Source organism: Dendrobates tinctorius, unplaced genomic scaffold, assembly GCF_039654945.1.
Source record: "Dendrobates tinctorius isolate UK_male_01 unplaced genomic scaffold, ASM3965494v1 ptg000084l, whole genome shotgun sequence".
NCBI classification, from domain to species: domain Eukaryota; kingdom Metazoa; phylum Chordata; class Amphibia; order Anura; family Dendrobatidae; genus Dendrobates; species Dendrobates tinctorius.
In genome coordinates this window covers 3,655,216-3,676,708 of record NW_027361752.1, presented here as the reverse complement: position 1 = coordinate 3,676,708, position 21,493 = coordinate 3,655,216, and the positions used below count along the sequence as shown (strand labels likewise).

Sequence of the window (21,493 nt, the reverse complement as noted above, 5' to 3'; positions counted from 1 at the left end):
TTACAGCTGTTAAAGGCATCACTGCTGCGTCGCTCATTACACAGGCACAGTCCTGTATATATTCTGGAGTACAATACATTAGGTAACAGCAAAACAGTGACTGCAGCTCTGGGTGTAACTGGAGTACAATACATTAGGTAAGAGCAGAACTGTGACTGCAGCTCTGGGTGTAACTGGAGTACAATACATTAGGTAAGATCTGAACAGTGACTGCAGCTCTGGGTGTAACTGGAGTACAATACATTAGGTAACAGCAGAACAGTGACTGCAGCTCTGGGTGTAACTGGACTACAATGCATTAGGTAAAAGCAGAACAGTGACTGCAGCTCTGCCTGTAACTGGAGTACAATACTTTAGGTAACAGCAGAACAGTGATAGCAGCTCTGGGTGTAACAGGAGTATAATACACTAGATGGTGGCCCGATTCTATCGAATCGGGTATTCTAGAGTCTCTGTTAAAATAAAAAATAGTTATAAAAATAGTTGTATACTCACCTTCCGACGGCCCCTGGACTCTGTCCCGCCTCTCACCACGCTCTCCGGTCCCAGTAATGCTTAGCGAGAAGGGCCGGAGATGACGTCACTCTTGCGAGAACTCGACGTCATCAGCGGTGTTTCGCGCAAAGCATTACTGGGATCGGAAGATGCCGGGAGCGTGGTAAGAGGAAAGAAAGAGTCTGGGGGCCGTCGGGAGGTGAGTATATCACTATTTTTTATTTTAACAGAGTCTCTAGAATACCCGATGCGATAGAATCGGGCCACCATCTAGTTTAGCATATGATTAGTTATGAAGATTCTTGTCATGTCACTGCTGTGGTAGATCAGCTCACTTGACTGCATATAATATGCAAATTGCCTCTTCAGAAAGAAAGAGGACTTTTACTCTACAGCGCCACCTATTGGTAGTAGCGATCCTACAAGTCACAATCAACCCTTTAACGAGTCTTGTAGTATGACTTAGGATACAAGCCAAATCAGAATCTCAATTTGCAGACACGGTGTTTCGAGCTGTTGGCTCTCGTCAGTGCAAAGTATGAGATCTGATTTGGCAAGGTGAGAGGCTCTGGACTAGGGTCTAAGAAGTAAGGTTTCTCCTTGCGGAGAGTGACATGCCAGCTGTGGCTTGTCAAGGTAAGGAGACTTATTCGCCGTGCAATGCTCCTCTGGGAAAATAATATGCAAATTGCCTCTTCAGAAAGAAAGAGGACTTTTACTCTACAGCGCCACCTATTGGTAGTAGCGATCCTACAAGTCACAATCAACCCTTTAACGAGTCTTGTAGTATGACTTAGGATACAAGCCAAATCAGAATCTCAATTTGCAGACACGGTGTTTCGAGCTGTTGGCTCTCGTCAGTGCAAAGTATGAGATCTGATTTGGCAAGGTGAGAGGCTCTGGACTAGGGTCTAAGAAGTAAGGTTTCTCCTTGCGGAGAGTGACATGCCAGCTGTGGCTTGTCAAGGTAAGGAGACTTATTCGCCGTGCAATGCTCCTCTGGGAAAATACTGCATATAGAGATGTATATGACTGCATATCTATATCTATATGACTGCATATAGAGATGGACAAAGGAACACTGTCTCTTTAAATCTTCTGTTGGTTTATTATACATGTGGCATAAACCAACACAAAATGAAAATAAACACAGCCTTTCGGGCAAAGCAAGAAAACAAACCAAAATTATATACAGTCTCTGTGTCTGCGGGGATCCGCCCGCTCAGGATAATAACCAGTTACTGATTCCGTTTTTCATTCTCGGGACAAAAAGCGCTGGAGTTCCTCTCTCCAGCCCTACTGAACTCTGAATGCCTCTGGAGGCCAACTATTTAAGCCCCAGACCACACCCTGGGGTGGAGATGAGGTGGACAACCTCCCACCTGCTCTATGGTTGTCCACAAAAACCCAGCCCTCAAAATGGCTGATTAACCCCTCTCAACAGTGTGCTGGAGGAAACTTATGGGTTTCAAATCACTGAAGCTAGTAGCCTCAGTGAAACATATCTTCCCTCCAGAACTTGGTCGATGACTTTGTCACTCTGCTTGGTTACTCTTTTGCTCCTAAAATTCTAAAGTTTCATTTTTATTATTTTGTAAATCCACCTTTCTGTCTTTCAACACTGCCTGCATCCTTTTGAGCATGCTCTCGGATCAGATTTAAGCATGTCTCGACCAAAATCTGATCCCTGGTCTCTTCTATACATTCCCAAAGTTGGAGCATACTGGTCCACTCACGTGGGTGTGTATACAGCTTTTTCTTTAATTCTACCATCACGTGTTTGAATGGGTTGAGGTCTTGGGACTGTGCGGGTCAATCCATCATGTCTTCTTCATTGTTATTGAAACATTTCTTCGCCAATCTTGACGTATGCTTTGGGTTGTTGTACTGTTGGAACACTGTCGTTCTTTTCGTATCCATAGTACTGGAGTGTGCGAAGTAGCTCGTCTCGTAGGATACTCACATATAGCTCAGCATTGAGATCACCATCAATCCTAGTCATCACCTTTTGGCTGTGAAACAACCCCATATCATCAGGCTTCCTCAACCGAACTTGACAGTTCTTTCAATTTCTTAATCCGTTAGCCCCTGTCTCCCTTTGTTTCTTCCAGACCCATTTGTACCTATCAGAGCCTATTCTATTGACTTTCTTATCACAACACTTCAAATCCCCAGTTTCCAGTCTTCTATTGTCCACTTTTTGTTCTTTTTTGCAAACCCAAGCCAACGCTTCTTATGATGATATTGAAGTTGAGGCTTCTTCACCTTTTTTCTGGCCACCGTTCCAGATTTGTGTAACGTTCGTCACACGGTGCTTACATGGACCTCTGTGATCTCACTATTACAAAGCATAAGAGCCACCTCCACTGCCTTGTTTGTCGCGTCAGAGCTCTTGGACCTTGGGATGAGCCAACTTGTTGACTCTGATATTTTGCCTGGACGTCCACCTCTTGACTTCTGAATGGATGGACGGACTTAATTTCTTATTCTTCCAACGGTCATGGCACTCACATGATGTAGTCTGGCAGTTTTCTTGGCCGAGAGACCGCTATCGATGAGCTGGATGATTCGGTTTCTCTTTCCTTGGGAAATCTTCATGGCAGCTCCTCGATTCAAACCAGACTTTTCCCTTGGAAATCAACCTAATAAGGCTGGTTTCAGACTAGCGCATTTTACATGCAGCGCACGGCGCCGCTAAGCCCCGCCCCCTGCCTGCCCCGTCCGGTCATTTCCTCCTACTATCGCACACAGCTGCATGCGATCTGCTCACCCTATCTTTAGCATAAGGTGCACAGACCGTGCGCTAGTAGGTTTTTTGCGTGCGCTGCGCACTTTTGAAGGTGCGCCGAGCACACCAAAATGCAACATGGTGCGTTCGGCGCACCTTCAAAAGTGCGCAGAGCACGCAAAAATCCTACTAGCGCACGGTCTGCGCACCCTATGCTAAAGATAGGGTGCGCAGATCGCATGCAGCCGTGTGCGATAGTAGGAGGAAATGACGGGGCGGGGCTTAGCGGCGCCATGCGCTACATGTAAAATGCGCTAGTCTGAAACCAGCCTAACACATTGAGCTATTAGGGAATGTGAGAACAGGTTGTAATTCGTAGTATACTGGAAGAAAAAGATTTTTCCACCAGCAGGAGCAAATCAGTAATAATGCAGTGACATGACAAGAATCTGCAGAACTAATCATATGCTTAATAGTTGCAAGTCAAATTTATGTATGAGATAGCCAAGATGATTGTCTATAAAATGATGGTAGTCTCACGACTAAAACTGTAGTGGATGGTGAGATATGGAGCCTGAAAGTCAGAACTTCAAAACATTGTTACCCTTTTGCTTATCACTGTATATTTGCACAATGTGAAATTTTTTTTTATATACCATATTTCCATAGATTGAGTCACAGTGGCTGCTCAGAATCATTTCTAGCCTTTGTCTAACCCCTTTTGGTTCTGATTAAGTAGTGGCCAGCTCCGATGAAGACCTATGGATAGGCATATAGTTGAGGGAGGAACATACCAGCAAACTCAAAAATAAAAAATGTATGGATATATCTAAATCTTCACATTAAGTCCATTAACATAAGGGAAGACAGGTTAAAAATACATAAAGAAAAAAAGGGGGGGGCGCCGGTTCTACGTGTCACGAGCTGTCACAGCTTAGTCCTGGCAAAGTGTGTCCAACATGGATGAAGATTATATCATTTCAATTCCAACTATTGTTAATAGCCAAACATTGCCCTGATGCTTTTCAAGAAAGTGTCTAGATAATCCTGAATCTAATTTTCACGGTATTAGAAATGGCATCATGTACATGTCCAGCTATATAGTGGCATGTGTCCAAAGATGCGCCAATTGTGGCACTTTACCCAATTCTTCCCACTTGCCTTGTAGCGGTGGCAAGTGGGGTTCATATTTGTGGGGTTGATGTCACTTTTGTATTTCTCGTGACATCAAGCCCACGGCTTAGTAATGGAGAAGCGTCTATAAGACACCTATCCAATACTAATCCTATAGTTGTATGGTAAATAAAGACACAGCAAGAATAAAGTCCTTTAATTGAAATAATCACACAGACTCTTTTAATATTCTCAATTAAACCATACTTACTGCATCACCTATTCCACCAAAGCCCTCGATCTCCTGTAAGATATATAAAATAAAAAAAACAACAGTATACCATATCTGTCCACCAAGAAGATATACATACTGTCCAACAACGAGTCCAGCTGTGCTACATCTGGATGCCTTTGACTGAATGGTGGCATTATGCCACCATCCAGCCTGACATCCAGACACAAAGGAGCTTGTAGATGACCACGGTCATCTGTCAGCTAACCGTGAGAACTTGCCTAGTCACCGGAGATAACCTCGGCGATCACGTGCACGGCAGTTCTCGCGGTCAGCTCAGCTCATCGCGAGAACTGCAGTGGACGCGAACGTTCCCGCACTTAGTATGCATGTGACTAGAAAGATAATGCAGTTTTACCACATCTAATAGTCTATGGGTAATTTACGCTGCGGAGACTGAGCGTCTCTGCAACATATATATACATGCAGCAGTCTGGAAAGACGCGCCGCATGTCCGTTTATGCAGGGATGCTGAAGGAGTCTCTGAACGCATAGTGGAGATGAGATTTCATGAAATCCCATTCACTGTGCTGTAACATCTGGCTGCTGCGGATGTACGCATCGTCAAACCCGCAGCGTTTACTGACCGTGGGAACATACCCTAACAGGGGCAGTGATAACTCACTGCGTAGTCTGCGCTGTCACCGCCCCAGTGACAGGAAGCCAGCGGCTGCAGGGAAAATATAACATCTATTTTCTCCCAGTATCTGCACCTCCAATTCGATCGATGGCTGCACATGTTTAAAATGGTATTTGCCTGCAGATTACCACTGTCTGCAGGCAAATAATGATTTTTTTTGCTGATAGGTTCCCTTTTAATGATATTTTCTTGCATAGGAAGGAACCACTCCCACCCAAACACCCGGCTTTCTGAATGCACTCCTAATTGACATTTCGGAGTAACAGTATCATTGTGCCACAGCCTCAAACATTTGCTCTCCGATTCAGCAAACTGAGGCAACATGGGAGGAGCGCATGGGCACAGAGTCTGGCCACTTTTAGAGCAGCACTTATGTTTTCTATGGCAGAGCTTGTCGGCGCAATGCTCCTTATTTAGGACAGGGGTGAGAAACGTCAGGCCCGTGGGCCTTTACACGCTGCAATGACTTTTTGTCCGGCTCCCAGGCAGATTGCGGAAATCACAGTGCTTGGGCCAGCAGTTGTGTGTTGATGGCTGCTGGCCCTTTTGCCGCCTCTTGCTCTGTGAGCACACGCATGCAGTGTTCACTACTGAACCCTAGAGCGAGTGCATTGACACCAATGCTGGTGTCAGGACTTACTTTGTAGACGGAGTCAGCAATTTGTATATCCACCAAAGAATGATATGAAGATCCAAATGGCCCTGGCAGAAAAAAGTTCCCCACCCCTGGTGTAGGAGATCAGCCACCGTTGTTAGACCGTAGAGGTGGCCGGTAACCTAGGTACTGAGCAATTAACATGTAAAATGTAATAATCCCTCCGCTCTTGAGATTGGGGTGTTTTTTTTTTTTTGAGACCACACCCTTACTCTAAAAATGGGTAATTCCTGTCCTGTAAAAAAAATTGTCAATCTCGGGATTGGTGAAGAGGTGACTTGTACGAGTCACCAGTTAATTTACAGGGCTATAGTCTGTTCAGAAATGACCGTACAAATAAACGAGGGGGAGGCGTGTGTTTATATGTAAAATCATCCTTAAAACCCATCCTTTGTGATAATATATATGAATCTAATGAAAATGTAGAGTCCCTGTGGGTATAGATAAGGGGAGGGGGGAAAAATAATAAATTACTGATAGGGGTTTGTTATAAGTCTCCAAAAATAATGGAAGCAACAGAGAATATCCTCATAAAGCAAATAGATGAAGCAGCGACTCAAGGAGAAGTCATTATTATGGGGGACTTCAACTACCCTGAAATACATTGGGGAACCGAAACCTGCAGTTCCAGCAAAGGTAATAGGTTTTTGACAACTATGAGAGACAATTACCTTTCACAACTGGTTCAGGACCCAACAAGAGGGGGGGCACTGCTAGACCTAATATTAACCAACAGGCCAGACCGCATATCAAATGTAAGGGTTGGGGGTCACTTGGGTAATAGTATTCAAAAATTAAAAAGTTTTCATGTATCCTTTAATAAGATGTGTAGTAGGGGGGTTAACAAGGACACTAAACTTCAGGAAGGCAAATTTCCATCGGATGAGAGATGATCTTGGTGCAATTAACTGGGACGATATCCTGAGACATAAAAATACACAAAGAAAATGGGAGATGTTTATTAGCATCCTGAATAGGACCTGTGCACAATATATACCATATGGGAATAAACATGCGAGAAATAGGACGAAACTACTATGGCTAAATAGAGCTGTAAGGGGCGCAATAAGAGATAAAAATAAAGCATTTAGAGAATTAAAGAAAGTAGGCAGTGATGAGGCATTAACTAAACACAGAAGATTAAATAAATTCTGTAAAAAGCAAATCAAAACAGCAAAGATTGAGACAGAGAGACTCATTGCCAGAGAAAGTAAAAATAATCCCAAAATATTCTTTAACTACATAAATAGTAAGAAACTAAAAAATGATAGTGTTGGCCCCCTTAAAAATAGTCTGGGTGAAATGGTGGATGAGGAAAAAGCCAATATGCTAAATGACTTTTTTTCAACAGTATTTACACAAGAATATCCCATGACGGATAACATGATCAGGGATAAAAATTCTCCATTAAATGTCACCTGCTTAACCCAGCAGGAAGTACGGCGGCGTCTAAAAATCACTAAAATTGACAAATCCCCGGGCCCGGATGGGATACACCCCCGAGTACTGCAGGAATTAAGCACAGTCATAGATAGACCATTATTTTTAATCTTTAAAGATTCCATAATAACAGGGTCTGTACCACAAGACTGGCGTATAGCAAATGTGGTGCCAATATTCAAAAAGGGGACAAAAACTGAACTTGGAAATTATAGGCCAGTAAGTTTAACCTCATCTGTGGGTAAAATCCTGGAGGGTTTTCTAAGAGAAACTATACTGGAGTATCTGAAGAAGAATAACCTCATGACCCAATATCAACATGGGTTTACGAGGGACCGTTACTGTCAGACTAATCTGATAAGCTTTTATGAAGAGGTAAGTTCCGGACTGGACCAAGGGAATGCAGTGGACGTGGTGTACATGGACTTTTCAAAAGCTTTTGATACGGTGCCACACAAAAGGTTGATACATAAAATGAGAACAATGGGGATAGGGGAAAATATGTGTAGGTGGGTTAAGAGCTGGCTCAGGGATAGGAAACAAAGGGTGGTTATTAATGGAGCACACTCGGACTGGGTCACGGTTAGCAGTGGGGTACCACATGGGTCAGTTTTGGGCCCACTTCTTTTTAACATATTTAATAATGACCTTGTAGGGACATAGAGAGTAGAATTTCAATATTTGCAGATGACACTAAACTCTGCAAGGTAATCAATACAGAGGAGGACAATTTTATATTACAGGAGGATTTATGTAAACTAGAAGCTTGGGCTGATAAATGGCAAATGAGCTTTAATGGGGATAAATGTAAGGTCATGCACTTGGGTAGAACAAACAAGATGTATAATTATGTGCTTAATTGTAAAACACTGGGCAAAACAGTCACTGAAAAAGACCTGGGTGTATGGGTGGACGACAAACTCACATTTAGTGGCCAGTGTCAGGCAGCTGCTGCAAAGGCAAATAAAATAATGGGATGCATTAAAAGAGGCATAGATGCTCATGAGGAGAGCATAATTTCACCTCTATATAAGTCACTAGTGCGACCACACTTAGAATACTGTGTACAGTTCTGGTCTCCGGTGTATAAGAAAGACATAGCTGAACTGCAGCGGGTGCAGAGAAGAGCGACCAAGGTTATTAGGGAACTGGGGGGTCTGCAATACCAAGACAGGTTATTACACTTGGGGTTATTTAGTTTGGAGAATCGAAGGCTTAGAGGTGATCTTATTACAATGTATAAATATATGCGGGGACAGTACAAAGACCTTTCTAATGATCTTTTTACTCTTAGACCTGCGACGGGGACAAGGGGGCATCCTCTACGTCTGGAGGAAAGAAGGTTTAAGCATACTCACAGACGCGGATTCTTTACTGTAAGAGCAGTGAGACTATGGAACTCTCTGCCATATGATGTTGTAATGAGTGATTCCCTACTAAAATTTAAGAAGGGCCTGGATGCCTTTCTTGAAAAGTATAATATTATCTTGAAAAGTATAATATTACAGGGTATATACACTAGTTTCCTTAATATTGCGTTGATCCAGGGAGCTAGTCTGATTGCTGTAGGTGGAGTCGGGAAGGAATTTTTTTCCCCAATGTGAAGCTTACTCTTTGCCACATGGGTTTTTTTTGCCTTCCTCTGGATCAACATGTTAGGGCAGGTTAGGATAGGATATGGGTTGAACTAGATGGACTTAAAGTCTCCCTTCAACCTTAATAACTATGTTACTATGTTACTTTATAAGTTGCACTCCCTCTTTGATATTAGCAGTAAGGGATCATGCATACGCCTGTGGATCTCTGTCTGATTACGGACAGCCATGCACAGACTGGGTGTCTCCCGACAGGAGTGTGACGGCGTCATATATTTCTGTATCATGTACGTTTGTTACATCTGCTTTCCCGCTGCAAGCAACGTGACTGGTACTGGGAGGCTAAATTGGCATCGGCAGTATTGTTCAGTTGCATCCTGTGGGACCGCGCTTATGGAACTGTGGGAGCCCTTTAAATGCAGAAGTCAAAAGAAATCATTTGCTTTCCATGGCGTTTTCTCGGTTAAAATTGGCCCCTGTGATCTGGAAAGAATTTAGTTTCCTCTTCCAGATGTTTTATGATGCAGGTTGGCTCGTCTCAGAGATCCGCATTGCTCCGGCTTGTACGTTAATGTTACAGTTAAAGTTTTCCACTGGACTAAGTCGTGATGTGCCGCTCCCCCGCCAGTACACATCTACAGGCTGTTAGCTGACATAGCCAATGGCAGAACGTGGTCATCTGGCCGTAAAGTGAAACATCTGAGGTCCTGCTGCTTCTGCAATTCTGGATTGTCTTTATCCAAGCATCTAATCTACCGGATCAGAAGCGGTGACATCCCCCGCAAATACCAACAGGAGCAGAAATGATAATGGTGCGTTATATACATCTTCAACTTTTAATGTGTCAAGAGCAACATCTTCTGTCTGTTTATGAACACCAGTTTTGATGTAAGTGATCAGACTTGTCAGTGTGTCACGTGTCTGTCATGTGGCAGCACTGTCTCCACCTCTCCAAGCAGAAAATCTTACATCATAAAGGGAACCTGTCACCAGTTTTGTGACATATCACCTTATTCAGCGTCTGCTGTGCATCCCCTAAATCCTTATATAACCCCCTGACTCCCCTTGTATACTCCTGAAAAACCTTTTTAATTTCTCCCGCGCCTTATGGTAATCTTCTCAGTCCGGTCCGATGTGCGTGGTTTCGGGCCTCTACATCACTCCCATCGGCTGTTGCTCGCCGTCCTACTTCATGGAAGACTCCTCTTGCGCCTGCTCAGAAATATTGCGAGACCCCGGAGAAATTCTGACGCTGCGGGGCGCTATACACTTATTTCTCAGCGCCGTTAAAAGACGTCGCTGAGGAATAGGTGCCCTTAACTGGGCCGTTAAAAGGTGGTCGTTAAGGGGTTAAAGTATTATTACTTACAGGCATGGAATTGTGTGGCTACTGTCTTATACTTGCTGCCAAGGTTCCTTTTAAGTCTCATTACCACAGGTGTATAAAACCCAGCCCCTCGCCATGCTGCCTGCCTTAACTAACATTTAGAATAAGCCATTCTCTTACAAAAGATCTCACGGATACCAGCGCGGTTCTGTAATAGGACGTCACTGGTGTAACAAGTCAGTTCATGATATTTCTTCCCTTCTAAATCCAAAATTAACCGTCAGTGGTATTATTGAAAAATGGAAGTGTTTAGAAACCACAGCAACTTGGCCTCAAAATGTCAGACCATATAAAAGAAGACCGCGGGGTCACCGAATGCTGAGGCGCATAGCTTGTAAAAGCTGGCGACACTTTGCACGTAACTGCAGAATCCAAACATTCTTTGGTATTAACATTAGCACAAAAACTGTCCACAGGAGCTTCCTGGGATGGGTTTCCATAGCCGAGCATCTGCATGCAAGCCTTATATCACCAAGCACAATGTCAACTGCCTGATGGGGTGGTGTAAAGCCACCACCAATGGACTTTGGAGCAGTGGAAAACACTTCTCTGTGTGGCATCTGATGGATGAGTCTTTGTTTGACTGCTAGGAGAGCATTACCTGCCTAACTGTATTGTGCCAACTCTAAAGTTAGGTAGAGAGATAATGCTGTGGGCTTGTTTTTCAGGGGTTGTCCTTGGCTCTTTTGTTCCAGGCATTTTAGACAATTGTAGATTCCAGCTTTGTGGAAACAGTTTAGGAAAGGCTCCTCTCTGTTCCAGTGTGACTGTGACCACAGTACACAAAGCATGCCATCAAATTTCAGTACGACTCAATTGACTGCTAAAATTTCCACATGGAGAATATATGGCTGCATACAAAATACGTATGTCATAGAAATCGTCTTACCCACTGTATCAAAGCCATGTAGGACTGGGTTAAGTCTTAGCACTACAGGTCTTAATTAAATGCAACTGGCTAGCTTTGATCAAGAACCAGAAAATTTGTTCACCCTATATCAGTCTGCTGGATGTTAAGTGCAGTGTGTGGATGATGGTGAGTGACCAGCCAAAATGTGATCTGTAGCTGGGAGAGAGACAAGCCATGTTCTCTCTCTGAATGGAGTCTGCATGGGTCAGCTAGGAAAGCTGAGCAGCCTGTGTGTTGGAGCTGCAGAGTAACAAGTGGAAGCTGCACCCTGTTCAGTGTGAATTTTGCATAGAGATGAATACTTCTGTTGGCGCTGGAACTCGGGCTGAAGGTGATATTGAGAATGGTGGGACTGTACCTCACCGGGAGGAAGGACTGTAATCTGTTCAGGTGAGCCCGCACTGACATATGTGTTCTTGCTGAATGAACTGTTTATTTGCTGTTATATCTTTGTGCCCAGAAGAGGCTGTTTTGGTTTTTAATCCCTTGGCGTTTTATGAAAGCAGTAAAACTGCACATTTGGACCAAACCACTTTGCCTGTGTGAACGCTACCTAATGCCTACCTGAGAGCGTGAATCCCTACACCACTAAATAGAAGGGGTGTCCACGTACCTTTGGCCATTAGTGTTTATAAATGTGAACCCCTTCATTTATCTTTCCAATCTAAAAAGGGCAGACGATGAGTAAATCTCTATTTCAGGTAGTCTGTGTATTATCTAGAGCTAAGAGCACAAGAGGCATAAACTGAAGAAGTAGGAGCGAGTTGATTCACAGCAATCTTCTAAGACAGTGTCAGGCTACTGATGTCATATAAAAAGTCTGCAACAAAAGATACTCCTGAGATATGAACTGAGACAAATTGGGGACAGCATAGAACAGACACAAACAGAAGGGGGAAAAAAAGAGGAAAGGAAAAAAACGACAAACAAAATTAATTTTGAAGATAAGAAATATCAGTGCTTTGATTTTGCTGCCAGGGAAGATGAGGGCCTTAGATCGAGATATAAACATCAAAGCGGCTGACAGAAACAATTTACTTGATGTTTCAAGTTTTCATCCACCAATGACCATTAGGAGGGTGACCTGCAGTCACCGCTCCCAGCGAGGGAGGGCACGGGGCACGGATGCAGGAATGAAATGGAGGGAAAAATGAGAACGACAGAGAGGATGTAATTGAAGAAGTCCTGACATGACACTTTACAAAATAATGGGGTTTGATAGACAGCAATGTCGTAGATAATAATCATCCAAAACATGGGGGGGTGGAAGGGGTAGAGTATGCGGAGCTGCTTGATTCTGCATACTAAACTCCTCACCGGTGGTAAAGGCACAGCATGGACTCATTGGATAATCGGCTTGCCATTTGGATAGGAATCAAACGTCCACAGTCGTCTGCTCTGCTGACAACACGTGGCGTAGCAAAGGGGTTAAATAAGCCACAACACTAATGTGAGCAATTAGAGTTTTCTACATGGAGCAGGTCTGTGAGCAATGCAGCAAGCACATACTCCCATCTGTACAACAGATATTGCCATGTTCCCAGTATCGTGGATTGACAATGTGGAAGAGTAAAGTAGATTTACCTTAAAGGGGTTTTCTCGTTCTGGAAAAATAATCCCTGAGCGACAGTCAATTTTTTTTTTTTTTTTTTTTTTTTTAAAGAGCTTTACTCATTCTCCCATTCTCTCTGGGACCAGCATGGAGTCTACACTGCCGCTCCTGAATCCCGCTAATGTCTGCAGTGCTGACGTCACTTTGACGGTTTTTTTAATAAATATATATATATATATATATATATATATATATATATATGAAATATATAAAAACAGCATCACAAACTTGAGCAGATTTTGGGTGCAATACTTCCTGAGTAATGCGGTTGTCCAACGCAAAATATAAATGGAAAAAAATGGAAAAAAAATAAGTGTGTGTGTGTATGTATATATGTATGTGTATATATATATATATATATATATATATATATATATATATATATATATATATATATATATAAACCATTAACCCTTCTACAGTGTGTGTGTGTGTGTGTGTATATATATATATATATATATATATATATATATATATATATATATATATACACACTGTAGAAGGGTTAATGGTTTGCCTTTAACTGCCTTTAATTCTTCAATTGCCTTTCATTGCTAGAATTTATTCTTATGACGCTGCAGTTTGCCAGTCTCCTCTTCAAGGAAAATATGCTTCTTATCATATATGTTCTCAATAGTCAGGCACAACGTGTTCTGGGTACATGGTGATCAAGGTATGACCCTGGGTAAACGGTGGGGGCTACATGAGCTCCATAGAGTTACATATTTGTTGTAAATGGTATAAGAGATTGTCTTGTGTTTCATTACGTCAGATAAAGTGACGTAATGAAACATGTATACGTGTGTACGTATATGTGTGTATATGTGTGTATATATATATATATATATATATATATATATATATATATATATATATATATATTATATTTCAAACAAACTGTGCCTAAAGGAAGGGGGTTTTCCAAACCAGAAAACTTGGATCTTGGAGGTCCCAGAGGTGAGACCCATTCCCCTCCAGTGATCGCATGTCCTATGGATAAGTGACAATTGTCCATTATGGAAAACTTCCTTAAAATACCAAGATCAGCTTAAAAAAAGTTTACATAACCATATTAAGGATACCAATCCCATTCAATCAGATATAAAAATACCAATCCTAGACTAAAAATGTGAAAAATTGGGATTATAATGAGGGATATCTATACAAGGATAATCGCAAAATAGAATAAATCACAGAGAAAAACAAGCGATCAAAGAAATCCAACCAACAAAAAATGTATGAAACATATAAAAATTTATTCAAGGAAAAACAGGGAAGCAGGACAGGAATTGGAGTCATGAGTTGACCATGGCAGCGTTCAAGCGACCAATGGGGTAAGCATGGAGTGAAAGGACACCTGCCGAAACGTGCGTTGGGGGGGGTATGCTGGAGTGGACCGTTACATACAACCATAACAGGTATTAAGTCTGCTATTGTTCATTTGTTTATAATATATATTTATGTACTTGTCCTGTTTGACCGTATTATTCTTTTTAGGAACTGGCATCTGTTTTGTTTAACTATACATCCAGTTATATGCCTTGTATTGATGTTTCTAATAGGTCCTTTCACTCCATGCTTACCCCATTGGTCGCTTGCACGCTGCCATGGTCAACTCATGACTCCAATTCCTGTCCTGCTTCCCTGTTTTTCCTTGAATAAATTTTTATATGTTTCATACATTTTTTGTTGGTTGGATTTCTTTGATCGCTTGTTTTTCTCTGTGATTTATTAAAAAAAGTTTAGTAATCTCGCCGGTGATACCGAACCTACTTCAGCCACAGCAGCTTCTCATGACACATCTGGATTGTTGTACAATGTCCTTGTTTTTTTTTTAACTTGTTTGAAAGTTTTTAATATTGGCTTACTTTACATTACTGACATCATTTATCAATTTTAATTGCTCGTAATATTCCTGCCGGGTCTTTTGTAGAGTCAGGTCCGTGTCCTGCTCGCGGTGACTCTTGGCGCTCGTGGCACACACTGCCAAGGCAACATCTCTTATACTGTGGGCAAGTGCGGCGTGTCGGTCTGTTGTAATCTTGCCGTATGTGCGTTACTCGTTGTGTCACACGTCTAAAGCTGTGAGAGGCTTGAAGAGCGAGATGGCACCAAAAGTTCAGGACATCTGTCGGCTTGCAGGTTTAAAGGACCTCTATCTACAAAATGGTTTTGTACGGTACTTTAAACCATCAGATTTTCCGCCATGTGAGTTTTTTTTTTTCTTTTATATAAAATTTATATTTTGACCCTCCTGAATTCATATGTTAGCAAAATGGTTCCTTGTGAATATTTATAAGGAGGTCCCGCCGTGCTTAAAGAAACCCTCCTCCTCCCATCAAAGTTTGAATCCTCTTCGTATATTGCAGTCATATTAAACTGCACTGTGCACTTACAATTGCTCATATTGTCCTTCTATCAAGTTAATTCTTCTGCTTTCCATTAGATCTATTCCATCGTGATTAAAAACTGACTAGCTGAATCCTTCTAAGTATGTAGAAACAGGAGGTCAATTTTCCCTGTAGGAGTCATGAGTCACTGCAAAAGTCCCTGGCAAGGGGAGGAGGGAGCAGCTGGGTCAGGAATCGAAGAGGGGAATGATAAATGTCGGGAACAGGAGACTTTCTGTTTCTACCTAGAGCAGAGAAAAGAGAAGAACTAATTTGGGTAGAAAGTCAAAATGAGCAATTGTAAGCACACAGTGCTATATAATATGATGACTGCAATATATTAAGAGGAGAAAAACTCTGATGGAAGTTCTCTTTTCAAACTGAAAAAGTTACTGAGCTCTTTGTAGGTGGATTTTCGGTTTGATTTTGTGTATGAGTATGTGTGGGGTTTGTTTTTTGTTTTGTTTTCTGTAGCAGAAACGCCTTTAAAATTGACATGCTGCTTCATTTGTCACATGGAAGAAAACACCTGAAAAAAACAGCACTTCGTCAACGATATATATCTTTTCACAAAAGAGGGCACCTATTCACAGAATATTTGAAGGGGTAAAGAGGTTGTCCAGGATTTAGAAAAAAATGGATATTATGGTCATGAAAAGGTCCAGCCTAAGGCTATGTGCACACAGAGATTTTGGAGCAGAAACTTTCTAAATCTTCTTCCAAAGTTTCTACTTGGAAAACTCAGACTCCTTGTGCTCATAGTGGAAGGGTATGTGCACACTGAGCCTTTTTGCTGAATTTTTGTAGAAGAAACTGAGTGGAAAATCTGTTTTTGAAAAGATTTGTGATTTGGAAGGAGATTTGGAGAGTTTCTGCTCCTAAAATCCGGCAGAAAGCAAAAAGAATCAGTGTGTACATACCACAAAGGTGCAAAAAAAACTTACAAAACTCTTCAAAACTGCTGCAGGGAACAACAAATTTCCTTCACAACTCCCCAAATCAGCAGTTTCCACTCAATCTCACTGGTTTTTGTCTGCACATGGCCGTACTGTGCCGATATGGCTGCCTCACATCTGCTGCCGTCTCGAATGCTCCTTCACGTCCACACAACTTGCATCCTGGTTCTAATTTCCTTTTAAATAACCCTTTTTTTTCCTCCATTCCCCAGACATTAAGCACAGACGGATACCAATTTTGTTTTTCGCTAACAAAATGGACCTTCGAGACTCCCTGTCATCGGTGAAGGTCTCTCAGTTGCTGTGTTTAGAGAACATCAAGGACAAGCCGTGGCATATTTGGTAATGGTTCTATTATTGAGAAGCGTTTGTGTGGGCACGGGAGAGGGCTTTTTGTGTGCTAGAAGGGCCTATAAACCGCCGGGCGGTGGTCCCCGGGCTGCACATCAGAGAAACACTAAGCATAAATCACTACAGGAGCAGTAAAGGGAACACTGCAGCCGTGGTGGGAGATCTCGCCATGTAATTTTTTCTTTTTGGCTTTACTATGTTTTACATTTTCTATCTCTTAGGATAATATTTGTCCATATAGTCAGCAAATCTGGAGATGAGTGTCTGGTATTGAGTTCAAGGGATGCTTCACTGTAGAGGACCGCAGTGGGGGAAAATAGATGTAAATGTGCCCGGCGTTATTGGAGATCCGGTCGGCGCAGCCCCTGGCACCACTCACCGGCGTCCAAGTACTTCTGGGTTTCACACATACAGAATAGGTTAGAAATCAGAGTGGGAAAAGACCATATACCCATCAGATGTTGGTATAAAGACTCGCCTCTTATCTGCACATCAGCTTGAGTCCGATGCTTTGCCACCTTCTGATGGATTTGCCTGGCATTACATTACAGCCATTTATGTATTTGCAGATTTGTAGCCGTCTGTGCCACTGCCCCCCTCTGATGACAGTATGAGAAATCGATGAGTTTCATTGAGAAGATTTGTTTTTTTTCCCCCCCAATTTTTACCTAATTGTCCAGTTTTTTTTTTACACCCGTGTGACGTCCTTATGAGATCCATTTTTATACATCTACACTAAAAAATGTATATGATCAAATACAATTTCCTAGGTTAATAGAAATGTTTCCGTAAATATTGGATGTTCTGCATGGGATCCGATTTTTTTTTTTTTTTTTTTTTAAAGCATTCATAGATTTAATCCCTTTGGGGTACTTCACACTAAGCGAGATCGCTAGCAAGATCGCTGATGCGTCACCAATTTGATTTTGTGACGCAACAGCAATCTCGCTGTGTGTGGCACGCATCAGTGACCGGCCCCCCCGCCGGGTATCGCTGATCATGCAGCAATGTCCTGGGCCATTGTTTGATCGTTGGTCTCCCGTTGGCCAGCGCGCATCGCTGCGTGTGGCAGCAAGAGAGCACCGATCAGCGAGCTCCCAGCGCTGTAAGCAGACGCTGGGAGCTGGTATCCAAGGTAAACGGCGGGTAACTAAGTGACGCGCGCTTAGTTACCCGCTATTTACCCTGGATACCAGCGTCCTCGCTGGTCTTGATCGCTGGTAAGTCTGCCTGTTTAGCAGCTCACCAGTGATCATGTAGCGACGCACCAGCGATCCTGACCTGGTCGTATCGTTTTCGGGATCGCTGGTGCGTCGTTTAGTGTAACGGGACTTTTACTCTGCCAATGGGCCTCCATACACACACATTGTATGCACACGGACATCCATACAAAACAACTGTGCCCCGGGGCATCATCATTTATAAAGCACAGACCTTTCCTGCAGATACAAAAACAAAATTATACCTGGACTTTTACCTGCAACTTATTCCTTGTGTATCCAAAAAATGAGGTGTGACCAGAGCCTATCTAAAAATAATAAGCTGAATTTACCCCTGAAACAGTCCAGGTCTGCAGTACAGCTAAGGCCTCATTCAGGCGTCCCATTTTCATTAGGGCGTCGGTTTTTTGCCATCAATATATAATTTTCTGTAAAGCCTCTGCCATCCATTCCAATGTTAAAAACAGATGGCACACGGAAGGCGCCCACAGACTTCGATGATTTCGGTCTGTGACCGTTTTATTTTTTTGCAGACCCATGGTGAGCACCACCATAGACTATAATGGCTACATGTGAAAAATGAACATCTGGATGAGACGTAGGGCTACGTTCACACCTGTATTTAAGTATTCCGGCTGTTCAATTCTGTTTTTCTAAAAAAAAAAAAAAAAAAAAAAAGGAACAATGTCCCAAACAAATCTGTTGTAGAACTGGTATAAATTTTATATATATATATATATATATATATATATATATATATATATATATATATATATATATATATATAATAAAAAAAAACTATAGCGTGCATACATTTCCTTCCATTCTAAAAAAACAACTCCAAAAGAAACCGGATAGATCCCATAATAATCAATGTGGTCCTTCTATCCTTCTACTTCTGTCTGCATTAGTTATGCAATAGATTTCTTTAGGACATTAATTCCGTTTTTCTGGTCCACAAAAATGAATGTCCGTATGCAAATGTGCAGATATCCACAGAGCAACAGCTGAAAGTAATCGAGCCCCTTCCATCCGTCTACACCAAGGTTTGGGTATAAATCACTTGTACTCCAGTCTCCCCATGAACGCCCTTCCTGCTCTGTCGCCTGTCGTTCAGGGTCTTCATACTTGCGTGGCTTGGTTGGGTCCCGTGTGTCCACACATCCACACTCAACCACTCTCCCATCTAGGAGCTCCTGATTGTAGATCCCTACTGTCCTTCTGCCAAACAAGAGCTTATTATTAGGGACAGCTATCTAGGGTTTACCACTTTGGCCAGAAATGTGCATGTCTAATATGGCAGGCAGCACCGTCTTTTAAAGTGTTAAATGTTCCGTCGTTTGATATTAATAACCAAAACTTCCATTTTCAATAAATCATCGGTGTAATTGTGACTTGGGACTTGAGTTTCGTCACCTGAGTAATGTGTGTCCTAAGGAAAGAATTGGCCAACAAAGTTTGTGAAGATTGCGAAAACTCTTTTATTGCTGTTCAGACTGTAAAGAAGTAATCAGGAGGAAAGAGACGGCGTAATACAATATCTGTCCACTCAACCTGTGCCTTATAAATGATGAGGCACCGGGGCACAGTTTTTTGAAAGTGAAATAATTATGTTTTTTTAGGAAATGATGGATGAACCGCAATGTTTCCTTAATGCACATAGGTGGATTTTATTGTGTTTTGTGCAGATGTCTATCCTGGAGCATTGCTCCGCTTTCTTATCTTCACCCCGGCCTTATGTTTAGGGGTCTGTGCACATGGGTTGTATCCTCAGTAGTTAATCTACACTAGGCAAGAATCAAAGGGTGAAATCTGCAGTGAATCCGAAGGATAAACTTACATGTTGTACCTCTACTGTTATACACAGCAGAAGATGCTTTGCATTCAAGCCCCATGGGAATAAATCCTTAAAGGGACTCTGTCAGCACAGAATGACTGTACAAACCAAGCACAGGCGCTCGGTGCACCCTTGGTGTGGCCAAACATTTAAATTCACGTTCCCACCTACTTGCTTTCCTTTGATCTCCGCCGTTCTCTGGTTCTATAAAGCCAGAGCTGTCAATCAAAGATAAAGAGAGGGGAGGTGGAGACAGAGGTAAAACAAGAAGGTGGGAAGATGCATTTAAATGTTTGGCCACACCAAGGGTGCACCTGTACTGGGTTTGTACAGTCATTCTGTGCCGACAGACTCCCTTTAAGGAGGTTTCCCAGCTCCGCTCGCTTACACCTGAATAAAATTAGAACACTGCTCACCTCTTAATTCAGAAGTGAGGAGAGGTGGAATACTCTTTTGAAAGGCGATAGAAACCTTTCACATGGAAAAAGATTTTTACATTTCTGAGTTTCCTTCATATAATATAATTGCGCTAATATTCAGTTTTCAATCATTATTCAGTTTCAGATCTGTAGTTTTCTGCCTAATCACGTTACAACTTTTTCTATTGTGGGAGTCTCCCTCCAAGTAATAAAGGCTGGATGTCAGAACTCTGTGTATCCAGTGTGCTGCTGTCTTTAGTATCTAATATATCAGAAAGTTGTCTTTCCTTTGCTTATTTACACCTGTGATTTCCTCCTTGTCTATTGCCTGTTTTCGCTCCCCTCCCTGAGATTGTATATACTTTTTCCCCTGCACACATCGTGAGAATCTGTGTACAACCCTTTTCCTGCTGATAGTGTTGTAAATAACAGTAGAGACGGCGGACAGAACTGTGAATTATTTTCAATGAAAACTATTTTCAAATGGTGCTTAGCTCTATGTTTAAGAAGCAAAAGAACAAGAAAAAAGTATTTATATGGCCTTTAGACACTTCTGGTTTGGTTAAACTGGAGCAAAAGTTTAAAAGGTGAAGGAGTTTTGCATGGCTACCAACGACATGTTGCATTAATTCATGATTGGTGTTTTGGGTTTTTTTCTATAATTATGCCAAGAATAGGTGATAAGTGTTGGATCGCTGGGACCCGACCAAGGACATGACCATTAGTCCCCTATTTGTACTGAATCTGCGGGACAGGCAGCAATAGCACAAGGCTTTCGCCTTTGATCCTACAGATTGTGAACGGAGTGGTAGTTTGAGCACTGCTCCATAGAAATGAATGGCACACAGCGCCAGTTCCCGAGGAGAGGTGTAACGGGGTCTTCTGTGCTGTAATACCTCTTACATTACCACCCCGTGTTTCAGGAGGTCCACTCTGCTTTTCCTCACTTCTGGATGAAGGGCGCTGGCTCGAAAAGGCTTTGTAACATGCGAACATATAAAAGATCACTGCTTCTCCACTTTCCAGTGTGACAACATTTTACTCACCGGTCTCAGAATATATATACATACAGAGGACAGGACAATCAATATGTGGCGGGCCAGTAGATAACAGGCTCCAATTAAGACGCCAGACGTACATTACAATAGCCGAAGGTGGCCGGCGACCCCCGATCATTTACCGTGGGATTTACAAAGGTAGGGGGAGGTCAGAAGTGGGATATCTTGTTTACCTCTGCCCCGGGGTCGCAGTCGGTCGGTTGCTGCATTAGGGGTATGCATCTCACATTGCACCTATCATACATGCATCTCCTATTCGGGGTGCTGGGGGGTTCTGTAACAAGAGAGGATCCTTGTAATCCAATACTTGCATATAGGTTTTTCCCTTAAGTTTTGACTAGGCAATAACTCTTAAAATCAAGGAGAAGCTAAGGTCTTCAAAGTGCTATGGTGAT

General features: G+C 42.3%; 1 protein-coding gene across 3 annotated transcripts in view; it reads left to right on the top strand.

Annotated features, from left to right (window-relative positions):
* ARL6 (ARF like GTPase 6) overlaps nt 1-21,493 on the top strand; it is an 82,394-nt gene that overhangs the window by 47,940 nt on the left and 12,961 nt on the right. For all 3 annotated transcript variants that reach the window (XM_073584412.1, XM_073584414.1, XM_073584413.1), the window contains exon 6: nt 16,426-16,555. In XM_073584412.1, the coding sequence (XP_073440513.1) occupies nt 16,426-16,555 (130 nt within the window). The remainder of the gene's footprint in view (nt 1-16,425; nt 16,556-21,493) is intronic.